Source organism: Sinohyriopsis cumingii, chromosome 16, assembly GCF_028554795.1.
Source record: "Sinohyriopsis cumingii isolate HCF-2022 chromosome 16, ASM2855479v2, whole genome shotgun sequence".
Lineage (NCBI taxonomy): Eukaryota > Metazoa > Mollusca > Bivalvia > Unionida > Unionidae > Sinohyriopsis > Sinohyriopsis cumingii.
The window spans coordinates 77,322,072-77,337,698 of record NC_142976.1 but is presented as its reverse complement, the minus strand read 5'-3'; the positions used below and the strand labels follow the sequence as shown (position 1 = coordinate 77,337,698).

Below are 15,627 nucleotides of genomic sequence, written 5' to 3'. Positions count from 1 at the left end.
CATCAACTGAATGCATTTAGGAAATTTAAGCAAATAATTATGACCAAAACTTCTAATATAAATTTTGTATGACTGCTACCATGACCCCAAGGTCAAATGAGCATGGTTGTATCACACCAAATAAATTGCCTAAACTTGATAATGATTCATTCCTAGCATAAAGAAAACCAATCAAAGAGTCTTGGAATTATATGCAAATTAATTTTTTAAACCAAAACCATAATACAGATTTTCTCTTACTGTAATCTTGATGAAAAAGTCCAAGGGGTCAAGCATGCATGCTACCAAATAATTAGCCACAGCTTCATAAGGGTTCTCTCAAGTGTGAAGAAAACCCATCAAGGGGATTAAGAAATATAAGGAAAGGAAAAAACACAACAAGTTAAACCATAAAGCAAAATTTTCAATGACTGACATTGATCCCTAGTTCACAGTGTCAAATAAGTGTGCTCCACAATGAATTGTTTTAGCTTCATAATGATTAATACCAAACATGATGAGCTTCTATCTATGTGTTTACATTCAAATGAATAAACTTTAAACAAAACACAATCACAAATTTTATATAACTGCATTATTTACCCAAAGGAAACATGGGCCAGTCAGCATGTTGTATCACTTATTTCTTAATGATTCATGTAATGTATGATGAGGACGAATCAAGGGGAAATGTATGCAAATAAAAAAAAACTCTAAACACACCTTAACAAAACCGTTGATACTGTTGCTGCCACTGGAAACATGAATGCTATGTTTCTTTCATGCTAATGCAACCTCAACGACATCTTCTCATTAACTGATCAATAGAATTTGAGAAAATCTGTCAGGAAATACAGGCATCTTCATATAAGGGCCTTAACATTTCTGTGATTATTGCAGATCTATTATTGTCCAACAAAGCTGTTACTAAAAATAGAAAATCCTATAACCGACTTCTTGATAACTTGAAAAAAAAACATCCAAGTCTGAAAATCAATTAAATTTTATACAACTGGTGCTGATCTGCCATCACAGATGGCTGAAAATATTTGAGAAACCTTCAAATATTTTTTTTTAAAAACCAATCAAAAGAATCCGAAGAAATTTAAAGCACCTTACAAATCATTATTTCTTAGTGGAGTACTCATGTACTAGGCCGTTTTGGAGATGTGATATGTGTAAGCAATCTCATGCCACTTGTGTATTATTCACTTTTGTTTCAGTTTTAAACAGCACATAATAATCAAAAATCAGTAAAACTGCTCTCCAGTGTCCATCTTAGTAGAAAAAGATATGGAAAAGAAATCTACAATCTGTAACCAAGGATAACTGCTCTGAAGCCTTTCTTTCATATTTCTGTTACATGCACAAGGTCACCAAAGAGTGCACTGTAGTTGTGTAAAACGAAGCATTTTGTTGGCAATTTGAAGAATAGCGTACTATATATACTAGCATATAAGCCCGTTTGTGTCTAAGCCCAAATAAACCCATCTGTGTCTAAGCCCATATAAGTCAACTTCTCAAACTGAATATCTAAAATTAAGAAAACCATTAACAAATGCATAAGCCAACCCAGCCATATTGAAAAATCTTGTTACTGACTGGAAAAATTGAAAAATGACTAAAAGGTCTTGAACAAAATCTTCAATTTTCATTATTACAACCATTTTAGATGGTCATTTCACTGTTCCTTTGCATTCAGGTCAAACTTTAGTATATCTGACCTCTTCGGGAGTTAATGTTAGGTCTATGTATTTTTACTTTTTGGTCTGAAAAGGGTTGGCAATGGTTGGGAATCATTTTAAGTCATTTGTAGCAGGAACGCTGAGTACAGGAGGTCCTGGTGGTTCAAGTATGTGATCTTGTCTTCAATGATCTGTATTAACAATATGTACCAAACAAAAAAGCTAAAGAATTTTCAAGTTTAGACCTTTCCTACAGATAATCCAATCTCCCTTCTTCTAGGCTTTTATTTTTTCCTAAACTGTTCAGCTTATACATGAGCATTTACATTTGGTTCTAATACATAACATCTAAAAATCTTTTGCTATCATACTTAGTCTTATGAGTATCTATCTCCTCGAAAAGGGACAGAAGTTCCTCCTTGCCCATCACACCATCGGCAAAGAACGCAATGAACTCCTCCCAGGAAATCTTGCCATCATCTTAAAAAGAATAAAAAGCTGGTCATACCCATATTTACTTGAAGTGAAAACAATAACCCCAGCCAAGCCTATGGACCTGCAAATGTATATTTCATTACATTTTGAACTTTGCTTAATTTATTAAAAGCAATAAGTGTGGAAAAATTGGAGGATGAGGTGGATTCCTTCCCCTGTGGTCGTCAGAAAAATTTGTATGCAGTTAAAGAAAAGAAAAAGAGGTCAAGGCGAGAAAAGAGTAAGCCAAGTGGTAGCTTATATTTAGTAATATTACATGTATATTGATGAGTAAAGTTATACTAATTTACTTACCATCACTAGTATCAAATTTCAATTAACTTATTATTTTTTGTTACAAAGAAGCTTATGTAAAGTTTCTGCATGGTCCATAATGCAATTCCATTGAATAAAATAAAAACTAGGTATTTATCTTTAAAAGGATTCTTTTAATGGACATAAATGGGTATCTTGTTGTTATTACCTCTTTCATATCATGGCATTTCTAAACTACTTGTTGGTATTACATCTTTCATATCCTGGCATTTCTACACTACTTGTTGTTATTACATATATCATATCCTGGCATTTCTACACTACTTGTTGATATTACATCTTTCATATCCTGGCATTTCTACACTACTTGTTGATATTACATCTTTCATATCCTGGCATTTCTATACTACTTGTTGGTATTACATCTTTCATATCCTGCCATTTCTACACTACTTGTTGGTATTACATCTTTCATATCCTGACATTTCTATACTACATGTTTGTATTACATCTTTCATATCCTGGCATTTCTACACTACTTGTTTGTATTACATCTTTCATATCCTGGCATTTCTACACTACTTGTGTATTGAAAATTATTTATTCATGAGAACATAAATTATCCTGTAATGTAAGATTCAAACATAGGAGGTGTAATGTAAGATTTATATTTTTTTTCCAGGACAAGTAAGTAACAGGTAGTTATTAAAATTACATTTTCATGTTATAAGCATTGACTCTATTTTACCTGGGTTAAAGGTCACCAGCCAATGACAGGATCATCCATATAATTTTTTTGGAATGTCCAATCTAATTTTGATTTTCAACACACACACACACACACACACACACACACACATATATATATATATATATATATATATATATATATATATATATATATATATATATATATATATATATATATATATGGTGCATTATTATCAATGAATAGTCAAAGGGATACAAGTGCATCATTAATGATATAGATATCAGAAATAATAATGGTCCAAGAGAATCTGGAATTCAGGACAACTTTTAGCTTTTCTAATAATGGATAATTTTTTTAACACAACTGTAAACTACCCTGAATGATAATCTTTCTAAGTCTAATCAGGAGTGCCAAACATGATCAAATGCTTTGCTTATGTCAAAGAAAACAGTTCTAACTTCCTTTCCCCATTCTAGAACTAAGACAATCATATCATACATATCTACAGTTCTTGCATAAATCACCATTTGTTTGTACCCCAGGGCGGTCCTTACTCTGTCATACTCTGCAAATTTCATGCTTAATGGACTTTCCATACTAACATGGCGTCATATTGCATATACTATGGGCGAGTCAATTTTCCTCAGACTACAGAGTAATGCAGTTCATCCTACTGAGTAACTGCCATATAATTCTGTAAATTACCATAAGGTTGAGAGTTGAGAGTTATACCCCTTTGCACATGTGTATATAAAAATTACACCACGGTTAAATCCATGTGAAAGGCAAATTTTTAGTTGTCATTCTTTTCCTTTGCTTGATTCGACATTGTAAATTTCAGAAGCAGACAACATAGTATTTACCTTCTATGTACATAACATACATGCATAGTTGTGCATCCACCCCTTCAATGAAAATGGACTTGTCCTGGAACTGAAAATGACCAGTGAGCAAGGTTGTCTTCTAAACTTAGACTTCTGTTTGACATGAAATGTTCAGACAATAACAGTGTCATATTGGTCATATTCAGGATTGAAATTATAAATCAATGAATGAACTAAGTTCTATGCATTTTTTATTTCATTTATGCTTTTCATTTTTTAAATCAGCAGAAACAAATGGGGGAGGGGGCCAGAGTGGCAGAGTGGTCAGTTACAGATCACTGCCATCCCACCTGTCTGCATGGGTTCGAGTCTCGGATTCAGCCAATGTGGGTATGTGAGAAAGCCTGCCAGTAGCTTCTCGTGGGTCGGTGGTTCTTTCCTGGGTTTTCCTGGGTTCTTCCTCCACCATTAATACTGGCCGCCATCTATAGCCTATCATGTACTGAAAAATGGCATTAAACCCTACAACAACAACAAATAAACAGGGAGGTATATTCAGACTATAACAATTGATTTGTTGTAGATTTACTGTCTGTAAAGCCAATTTATTAGGAGCAATCAAATTATGCCAAACAATATAATTATGCAAATATCTGCAGACATGTGACTCTTCAATCACCTTGGACAAATAGACAAATACAATAGAGTGATATAGAGCAGTAGTTTCCTATATCCTTTCTATATACTGGGAAGACATTTTCTAACTTCCAAGAATTGGAAATCTTGAGATATTAAGAGAAATGTTAAAAATGTGACACAGTGGATACGTAACTGAACTTGTATTAAGTAGCTTGGGATGCAATAAATCTGGATTGATTTAAACCAATAATAACGCTTCACTAAGCTTGATGCAAGAGAGTGACTGATGTACATCTTTGGAAAGTTTACATTTTGCTACATTATCAATCTGTATTTTATACAGTTTGCAGAAGAAATCATTAAATATGTTAGCTTTCCCTACACCATCTCATAATCTGAAACACATGAGTAATTATCATAAAAATAATACAATACATGCAGTTTCTTTGTAAAATTATGCATGTTGTCATTGTTTACCAGTAATTCTAATTATACTATACTTTTACATTATTAAATACCCGGAGGGTGGGGCTGTTTTAAATACCTTGTGGTGTGGGGGGTATTATTTGTACAGCCTCGTCGGAGCATACCTTGGGTATAAAGAGGGTTACTTCCATAACTCTCATGATTATTTTTATAAAGTGGAAAGGTTGTACTTGACATTTTCATAGCTCTTACACTTATTATTATAAAGTGGAAGGACTATACTTGACATTTCCAATGTTCCTATGACTTTTATTACATTTTCATAATTATTGTTATAAAATGGAAAGACTTTAATTATCATTCTTAACTTAATTATCAAAACTTGCAAAACTAAGAACAACTTACAAGACACAAAAGTTGTTACTAATATCCAGTTGTTTTTTGTTGCCTTTTTAAAACTTTTTAAATAATCACCCATCTCATATGAATCTGACTTGCATCATTGATTTGCATTACATAAAGTTAACATGTGTGCTACATTTTAATGAGAAAGTCTTTCTGTACAATTCTAGTCTTTCTACAGCATTTCTTCAAAGATTTCACCTAGTCTTCAACTGTAAAGAAGAAACCTTTTCAATTAATTTAAAAAAATAAGACACATGAAAAACTTACCATTTTTATCTGCTCTTCTGAAAATCTATAATAAAAAACAAATGTGAGCACAAATTTATCTTGCAAGCAAAAATGTTTTACAAGTAGTATTTTTATACACAGACTAGCAATGTTTGTCTGCCCATGTACTGCCATAAAGAAAAGGATGTATTGAACCGTACTGGATTGTAACAAGAAGCCTAAGTGGGCCTGATATCAACCACTTAAGTAGTTGACATTTCACCTGTGAATACAAATTTACACATATATTTAAGCTGTAGAATAGAAATAAAAAGCTTGGAGCTCATAGTAGCTACATTCTCAATTAATGCTGGTGTCATTTATATTTCTTCCTAAACCATCTCTCACTCTCTCTTTCTCTCTCTCTCTCGCTCTCTCTATATATATATATATATACATAGTCATTAATACAACCAGAATTGTCCCTTGTGTCTCTCACAACACCTGGAACTTGGTATTGAGTCATAACTTTGAAATGTTTGTAGCCCACACTTAAAGTATGAACACTCAGTTTGTTTAAAAAGAGGTGTTAATCTCTGCAGTTAGAATCGTCCCCTGGGTCTCTTCCAGCCTCTGGAACTTGGCACTGATTCATAAACTTTGTGTACAAATCGAAGCATGTGACCTATGAATGGGGAACATATTGCCTGGGTTACCCATAACTAGTGTTCACTTGGCTTTAACATACATATGATCTTAAAATACAGTTTGGGATATTTATGTACAGTATAAAAACCAGCAAGAATTGGTACCAAAACAGTTTGTGCAATCTTTGAAAAAGGTGTGTGTGTGTGTGTGAGCTTTGGATTATTAATGTAGCTTTAACAATTCTTCAGTCATATCATTATGATGTCTGCAGTGTGGCAGTTTATAGTAATGTCTAGCACTGAAGCATCATTCTGCAGATATGTAGCATGATGTCCCACCCAGTCACATTATCCTGACACCAAGCTGATCAGTCCTAACACTAACCTCTTAATGCTGAGCACTAAGTGAGGCAGCTGCTAGTACCATTTTTATAAATCTGGTATGACTCAGCTTGGGTTTCAACCGGCAACCTCCTGTTGTTGTTGTTGTAGGGTTTAACGCCATTTTTCAGCACACAATAGGCTATACATGGCAGCCAGTATTAATGGTGGAGGAAGAACCCGGGAAATCCCCGGAAAGAACCACCAACCCTGCAACCTCCTGTAGCTGTGATGCACATTCTAACCACTAGGCCAATGGAGTGGTCCTTTGCAAAAGGATGCAGTGACACATGGCTGTGTAAGGTGAATAAGGCTAATATGTATACACAATAGGCTGTTAATTGATTACTTTACTGTTATAATCTGGAGAGTTTAGGCTAAATGTGGGATTTTTAAAAGGTATTAATAGTAACATGGGGATCGAATGTGGTCATTTTGGCTATTAAGACTTTGATTAAAAATCAGAAATCCTTTGGCAAAGTGGAGATAAAAATGAAAAACCGACTAAAAACCGATATCAGCAAAGACACAAAAGTTCTTGTTTAATTGCTATTGCATTAATCAAGATATTTCACGTTAAAGTTTAATGAATAATAATTTAGCTGTCCATTGTTCACAATTACACTAGTGTAATGCAACAACGGTTAAACTATTAAGTAGCACCAATAAACAATATCAAAAGTATAAACTGTATAAATCAAGACATGCTTATGATACTAATGAACATAAACACAAATGATCCACTGAGTAAGAAAGACAATGACAAAGCAATTAGACAATAGCTGACATCAGCACCTGAAAGAAAACACTGCAATGTGACATATAATATTTAAAAAAGGCAATTTTGGACATACAGAGACTGGAGTCTTGGCTTGTGGATGTTTGAATTTGTGCTTGTGATTTTTTGTTAGTCACCAGCCCTAGGTGTGTCTCTGAATTTTTTCTTTAAGCACTGCACTTTTTTATGAAGTTTAAAGACAAAAACTTTCTGTATTTAAAATGCAATGTCTTTAATAAAATGCTTCAGATATATTTTATTTTTTAATTGAAACTTAATTTTCAATTATAAAACATTTGCTAGGGACCACTACTGAGTCTCACCCACTTCCAACACTGCCTGGAAGATTTTCAGGTATGCAGAAGACAGCAGGAAATACAATGACAAGTAGTGTTGAAGAAAGGAAAGAAAAAAAAGAGTCAAATTTTGGTTCTAGGAGGACTAATATACTAGAATATATCACAATTTTTCAAATATTATGTGTTACATTAGAAACTAAACTGGTACCCTGATCTAACCAGACCCATTAAAAACATACTAAATAATACATTCAGCCAAGATTCTATGGCAATGGTCTACAAGGTGACTAGCTGATGCTCTACTTCCAATGATGCATGTGACTGGGTGATATAATGTAAACTATTACTGAATTAATCCATAGATTTCATGCATTCAGGAATTAATCTATATACAGTTGTCATTCTATTAACCAGGAAATAGTTGAACCAGACAATAAATTATAGAGTTTATTATCAGTCTGGGGAAGAGATCACGTATGAATAATACAAGACAACTGTGGTGTGGCTCCTATACATATTTTTCTTGTACACAATTTTTGTTTAACTAAAATTCCTTACAAAACTATTGTCTGGAAAATAATAAACATATTATAGCTTTGCTTAATACCTGATGTTTCTATTTAAAAAAACGAGAGACTGTAGATGTCAGGAAAGCAGATATCATACATTTGATAATGCATTTATTTCAGGTGACAACAGTCATACCTATGCACTGTGATGTGGAATGCAAAGGCCATGGAAGTAGTGCAAAACAGTCATGTAATGATTTATTTTGTAATATTATGGCTGTATTGCTTGCTGTCAATAAAGTATTAACTATCCCATCTTTTTCAATTTTCATTGCCTATTACATTAATAGACTTGGAAAAATATTCACTTCTTCTTCTGGCAACATCATTTGAAAATTGGCAACAAAATATTAAGGTTGGCAATTATTTTGGCAACAATTTTTTAAAAGCCAGGACCATCCCATAATGATTATTTATAGAAATTACCAACTTAATATTTTACACATTGCTACATTGCGATTGTATTGCCCCATGAAAAGAATAAAATCAGTTTTGTATTTTGTGGCACATACTGTATTATGCTGTTGCTCATAACAATGGTTCGAAAACTGTGTTATGCACTCTTACAATATTACCAAGGAAGATTGCATGACAGGAGAGTCAACATGTGTATGTACCAAAGAAATAAAGATGAGAAAAACCAAACTTAAATGTGATGATGTATACAAATAAAACATCAGGGGCTATAAACACACTGAGTATATATCATAAGTCTTAAATGGTTAACTGGAAATAGTCATTAATCAAATTATCAAGACTGCCAGCCGCTGGCATTGATACTCATATTCTCAATAACTCAAAACATGTAGACTATACCAGCTAACAATTAACTGACGAAGTAAACAAAACAGAGGATCCCAGAAACTATTAATGTTAACTCATTTGAGCAATTCACTGGTAATGCACTGATTTTTTTTTGATTTTTTTCAAAATCGAGACTGAACTAATTGGGCAGCTTTTATGAATAGTGTTTAAAGTATACCTCCCTCCCTAAATGCAAGAAATTACAAATGCTAATTAAAGTCAATTTTGATTGTTGAATGCTCTGCACCTTAAATGTCATAAATAACTCAGATGAAAATTACTGAAGGCAAAGGACTTTTGAAATGGTTACCAGGTACTAAACTCAAGTCAATAAATGCAGACACTGGATCTGTCGTAATGGATATCAGGGATGTTGGCTTTTTTCTTCTAAAACATGTAGCAACATTCAATGTTGTTTATCCTGAATCACATATTTAAGGCTGGTCTATAAAAAATATATCTAAGTACTTTAGCACTGATTTTGCCAGATGTATTTTGTAGAGTGTGTATATTATGACAGATTAAAATAAAGTAAATAATCATAATTTAAAGGAAATGTGTCACCAAATTCCAGTAAAATCATGGTGCTGAAAGTCTACATAACTTGCGCTTGAATTTGATACTGAACATAAATAAGCATATAAAGATTTGTACACCCCCCCCCATAAAATGACTGTTGACAAAAGATATCAAATTCATGTAGCTATTAATCATGGATTGTTAGATCTAGTGCATAATGTTCCAATGTGTCCAATTGTTAGGTCTAGTGCATAATGTTCCGATGTGTCCGATTGTTAGGTCTAGTGCATAATATTCCGATGTGTCCGATTGTTAGGTCTAGTGCATAATGTTCCGATGTGTCTGATTGTTAGGTCTAGTGCATAATGTTCCGATGTGTCTGATTGTTAGGTCTAGTGCATAATGTTCCGATGTGACCGATTTTTAGGTCTAGTGCATAATGTTCCGATGTGTCCGATTGTTAGGTCTAGTGCATAATGTTCCGATGTGTCTGATTGTTAGGTCTAGTGCATAATGTTCCGATGTGTCTGATTTTTAGGTCTAGTGCATAATGTTCCGATGTGTCCGATTGTTAGTTCTAGTGCATAATGTTCCGATGTGTCCGATTTCATTAGTAGGCTGACTCTGCTATGGTATTCTCACACCATCCAGTTTGTTTGTACCCCACCCCAACAATTTTTAAAACAGAAGGCATCAAGGATATAAAAAATGCACAAAACTTAGTCAATTCACTTATAGATTAATACATTCTAACATGATTTTCACCAGGAGGTCCCAAACACTGTCAACTTGTTGGCATTTTGAATCACACTTGAGTTTTTTTTGCAACATGGTCACCACATTTGCTTGGGCCAGTCTGTTCTCAAGCAACAGATGTGATGTAGTTCACCCTCTTTGAAAATCACAATAAATCTGTAAATTTTAGATTTACATCTCTTTCAACACATGTATACAAGAGTTCTCTTATATCTTTGATCAATTTGGTTTAGAAATATTAAAAGAAGACACTGCAAATGTAGGATGTAGATAACACAGTTGTTACTGAAATAGACTATTCTATAAACCAGAAATGGACAGCCAGCAGTCTGCTGCTTGTTTACATTGGGAGCTTCGTTTGGGTTGAAACGCTAATAATTCGACAGTCTTAGTGATCCCTTGGCGCCGATCATGTTTGAAATCATAAATCAACAAATGAAATGACAAGGTTTTGTAATTTTATTATTCTTTATCCGTTTCTTTTTTTTTTTTTTATAAAAAAATCGGTAGGGGGATAAAAACAAACGGGAGTGTGCAAGGGTGGTCCTGGAACCGGAAATAAAACTATAAGTGTTTACAAAGAGAGGTAGAGGAAACAAAATATGGCATCGCGCTGCATAAGTAAGGTGAAACTTGCTAAATAAGTTTAAGAATGCATCTAAGTTTAACTTTACATACATCAAGAAAAATTGACATTCCTCTTTCCGTCGCCATCCTTAAGTGGTTTGTCGGGCACTTTGCTCATTGATACGGAAAAGATCCAAGAAGCGTCAAATAATAAGACTGGTTTAAATATTTCCAACTACATTTGTACTAATCATAGGTATCAGCCAGCGGCCCAAATGCATGCTCGATTTGAGGGAATTTGGCTTTCGATTGCTTTGCGATATAATCCAAAGTAAGCCGGATGCAACAGGCTGTGGTGAGTATTAGAGTAATATGTGACATGTAAACCCGACCGAATGGTTGTCAGTGAAAACAACATGGCGGCCGTTTCAGAGCGATCTCGACGGGAACCTTACATTGGTGAAACAAAAAAGGCCCAAAGAGACGGTAAAGTATTTTTTTGTATCAATTATTTATGTTAGAAAATATAGTTTTCTATCACGCATGATTTTAAGAAAATATAGTAGTTTCATTCATTTGTAATATTTATCAGTCATTTTCCGACAGGTGTCATTATCAACACGACAAGGGATACCTCTCGACACTACCTCACTATAGGCCTGGTCCTAAAAACGCAAGAATAGTTTTGTATAATTCTGACTAGTTCACAAGCGGACGTTATTTAATAAAACTGAGAGTTACTATTTTATAGGCGGACACTTCCAAACTTCTATAATACATTTAAGAGGAATGTAGATTATTGTAATTAAAATGATGGGTTTGACATGGAGCCAAACTCAAATCACACAAATAAAACCAACGTGTCTTTATAGGGGAATGGACCGCTATGTTATCAACTATAACGTGCTAATGACATTTTGTAGCAGGGTGGTTATCTGACCTAAATTTATGGTATGGCAGCTCCAAAATTGTTTTTTTTTAAATTATGTGTGTCACCCCAAAAATGTACAGCCCATGAAAAGAGTGGCGTACTCGCATAAAGTATCCCACTGGGCAGCTAAAAATGGAAGTGCTTGTCATTTGAAGCAATCTTTTCACATTTCATTGTACTTATCCCCCCCCCCCCCAAATCACCAGAGAAGAAGGGATGTTTTATGTTCAGTTGTGTTTCCTTGTATACAGACCTTGGGAAATGGGGTTAGGCACTGTGCTGTACTCCAAATTTAGGTTTGTTGCTCCCTATCTCCAGCAGCTGTCATTTCAAAGATGTTTGCCATTATTGCATGCATAACAAATAAAACTACATACAATTATAACTAATTTTGATTTGGATGTATTATGTATTTTATTCAAATCTTTGGACATCTTTTCTACAGTGCAGTACAATACACTGAATTATAACAAAAATCTATTCCATATATATACTAAATAGGCAAGTACCTGATATGCATGAACTTAATTTGGCTATCAGAGTGATTTACAAATATACAGGAATATGTGGCAGTTAGTGTTTGCAATGGACAGCTAACCCCAACAACTAGTGACAATGGTAATTTAAAATCACTTGATCTCAATGATAATAAAAAAAGGCTATCCAAATTTAGATCAGCTAGTGTATCAAAAGTACAAGGTTGCTTATTGGTAACTTTTAAGAATCATGATTTTACACTGAATACATCTGACATTTTTTATGTATGTAATCTGAGTGTGAAATTGTCTCCTCTCCAAAATAAAGAATTTGAATCATTCAGTATATAACTACATGACAGTTAAGTATGACTGCATTGTTAAAATCTCATTTCTGGTAGAAATGCTGGCTTGAACCAAAATGGTTGCCCAGAAGTAACCACAGAAATATCACATCTCAGCCCAAATGCAGTTCATGGATTTGCTGAGACATCATTTGGACATCATAACCTGCCACCTTCCCTGACGAAAATATTCATTCATTGATCATTAGTTGAACTGTATCAAGTACCTTAGCTGCAATTTGTTGCCATGTGCCATGATCTTAAGCTGATAAATATGTTTCACCAGCAATTTTATTTACTTTATCTCTAATCATGGTAAACACAGATTTTGGGACTAATTTTGTTTGCATTTAGAAGTTTGATTATTTTAAAAATGAGACAGAATTGTGCTATGAGCAATATTATCCATATGCTTGAACCATCAGCCGTTTGGAAAAAAAATCTGATAAAATCAGCTAAATTTTAGACAAGCATACAGTTTTGCAATGACAATAGTTAACAAAAAAACCATAGGCATCCATTAAACATTAACCTTTCATTTAGTAGTCTTACTCAAAGTAAAAAAATATTTGCAGTTATATATATGAAGTCACATAAATATTTTTCAGCTATGCATAGCTTTAAAAGCTTGTTAGGATAATAATTAGTAATGTGGAAAAGGAAACATCACTACAGAAAATTTATTAACTGAGAACTTATTTAGAGATTCTAATTTTTATCAAAATACCTATGTGAAGATGTGATATGTAAGTTAACATCAGTGATGATGCATGTTTTAATTGAATTCCTCATCTTTGTTTAATTATTAAAAAACTTGAGGTTAGCATTTAGATTTGTCATAATATCATTTTTTAAAGATAGTTTTTTTGTCATTAACCATAATATTTATTAAAAAAAAGAAATTGACATTTTGTATTTGTCTGATATCATTTTGAGCCATTTGTATTTTTTTAATTTCATCATGCAAGTGTGTGAGTTTATTCTTAGGGCATCAACATCTTAATCCTACTTAGAAGTGAATATTTGACATATTAAGTTTTTGTCTTATTTGTCATGTCAAGTGCATGTCACTTTTTAATTTTCTTGTTCTGTGAAACGCACAAATGCTTATGCTTATTCTCTAATTTATCTCAATGACCTTGGAATAAATTACTGCAAGTTATGTATTTGTCAGGGATAAATGTTAAGATTTTGACATTCTGAGTGTTACAGGTAGTTATAAATACATCTTGTTGTAGTTAGATATCTTCATTTTGGCATCCAGCATTCTATTGGCTGGTAGTGGTGGCCTAAGATGCAGCTAGTCCTTGAAATATTCAACTCAATGAAAAATCACAGTTTGATAAATACAATTCTAAACTATTATAAATCACAAATTTTGTGTAGATAACTGCACAATTCCTCATTGGAATATAATCAATGAAAATGTTTTTTCAGCTGCTGATGTTGAAATAAATGGATTACTATGTTGATAGACTGCATGAAAATGGACATTTCTGGAGATATTAACATTATCTCCTGCAATTATATATATATATATATATATATATATATATATATATATATATATATATATATATATATATATATATATATATATATATATATCTTTTGAAGTTTCAAAATATCAAAATGCTTAAAACCTGTCTTGAGAAAAGCATTTTCTGCTGGAAGCAAATGATTTTCATTATTTTAATACATCTACATTTTATTCACAAGCTTGTTTCCAGTATCTGTAGTATCACTATGTGTATTAAATGACAACAAAACTGTTCTTTTCACTGGCTGTTTAAGGTGGTGCTCTACAGTTTCGCATTTTGCATAGGGTGAGGATTTTAAAGAAAAAGAATTTTCCTGGCTTTCCTCACTGGTTATACTGGCTATTTTAAAAAAGATCTTGTATATCTTAGGCATAATTCAAAGAACCTTTAATTCCCTTTATTTTGGTGTATGATTGATGGGTGTACTATGGGTTATAGAGTATACAGCTTGGCCTTACTTCCGATGTGTACCTTTCAAAAAAGTGCTAGCTCTACTTGGTCATTTTCACTTCCTGAACTTCAGAGGTAAATTGTATAAAAAAGAGCCGATGACTTTTTTTACATTTTATATATTTGGTAATTCATTCATTGCAGTTTCAGAAGCTGATATTGTCTAGTCTGGCAAAATTCATTTTCCCTATTTTAATAGCTGCTATGTATAGTGTACTTTAGACTAATTCAGGCTGATTTTTTAACTCAAGGGAGCAGTCATTTTAGTTAGCAGTGTGCTTAAATCATGTAAAATTTCCAAAAGTACAATATCCAAAGAAATATCATCCACATTACATTAATGTAGCATATAGGTATGCCAACATTCTCTCCATTGTGCATGTTTTAAATGCGAACTACTTCACCTTACATACGTCACTCTCTCAAAAGTACACATTAACTGGTGAGCACCTCCTAAGTCATCAGGTGTAGAGTGCCTCATATGTGGCCAACTGCCCACATGACTAGACCTGAGATCCTTGGCACTGTTTTGTTGACTAGTGTGAACCCTGATTATGTGAAATTAATCCATTTTTAAAAAATTTACTGCATACTATTTAAAAATATTCTTTTTCTATATTTTGTTGTTGGTTTTTTTTAATGATGTAATCTAAGCTGGTATTCCATGGATGTTACCAAGCATGATTTTGATTAATGACATAAGACATTGTCTGCAATGTTTGGGAAAATATATCTAGATCACAATGAGAGAGAAAGAGACAGAGATCAAGTTTTGTAATCAGTTAATTTAGGGAGTAAAATGGTATGCTATATATTTGAAAATGGCTCACATTTATTTGAACAATGATAGAAAACATAAAATTACAACAAGACCTAATGAATCGAGATGAGGACAAATCCAGATTATAATGAGACAAAGTAAATTAAAATCAATCCAG

General features: G+C 33.2%; 2 protein-coding genes across 12 annotated transcripts in view; one reads left to right on the top strand and one right to left on the bottom strand.

Annotated features, from left to right (window-relative positions):
- The window catches only part of LOC149780844 (N-terminal EF-hand calcium-binding protein 1-like), a 49,330-nt gene extending 38,185 nt beyond the window's left edge, over positions 1-11,145 (bottom strand). Inside the window, exons 1-3 of one of the 2 annotated variants that reach the window (XM_089937928.1) lie at positions 11,059-11,142; positions 5,688-5,712; positions 2,036-2,144 (exon numbers count right to left, since the gene is read on the bottom strand). In XM_089937928.1, coding sequence (XP_089794054.1) covers positions 2,036-2,144; positions 5,688-5,712; positions 11,059-11,094 — 170 coding nt within the window. In that variant the 5' untranslated portion in view covers positions 11,095-11,142. Of the gene's footprint in view, positions 1-2,035; positions 2,145-5,687; positions 5,713-11,058 lie in introns of both variants that reach the window. The other variant, XM_089937929.1, reaches the window with a different exon arrangement.
- A 191-nt stretch (positions 11,146-11,336) lies between these two features.
- The window catches only part of LOC149780843 (MORN repeat-containing protein 1-like), a 101,692-nt gene continuing 97,401 nt past the window's right edge, over positions 11,337-15,627 (top strand). For all 10 annotated transcript variants that reach the window (XM_089937926.1, XM_089937918.1, XM_089937920.1 and 7 more), the window contains exon 1: positions 11,337-11,433. In XM_089937926.1, the coding sequence (XP_089794052.1) occupies positions 11,343-11,433 (91 nt within the window). In that variant the 5' untranslated portion in view covers positions 11,337-11,342. The remainder of the gene's footprint in view (positions 11,434-15,627) is intronic.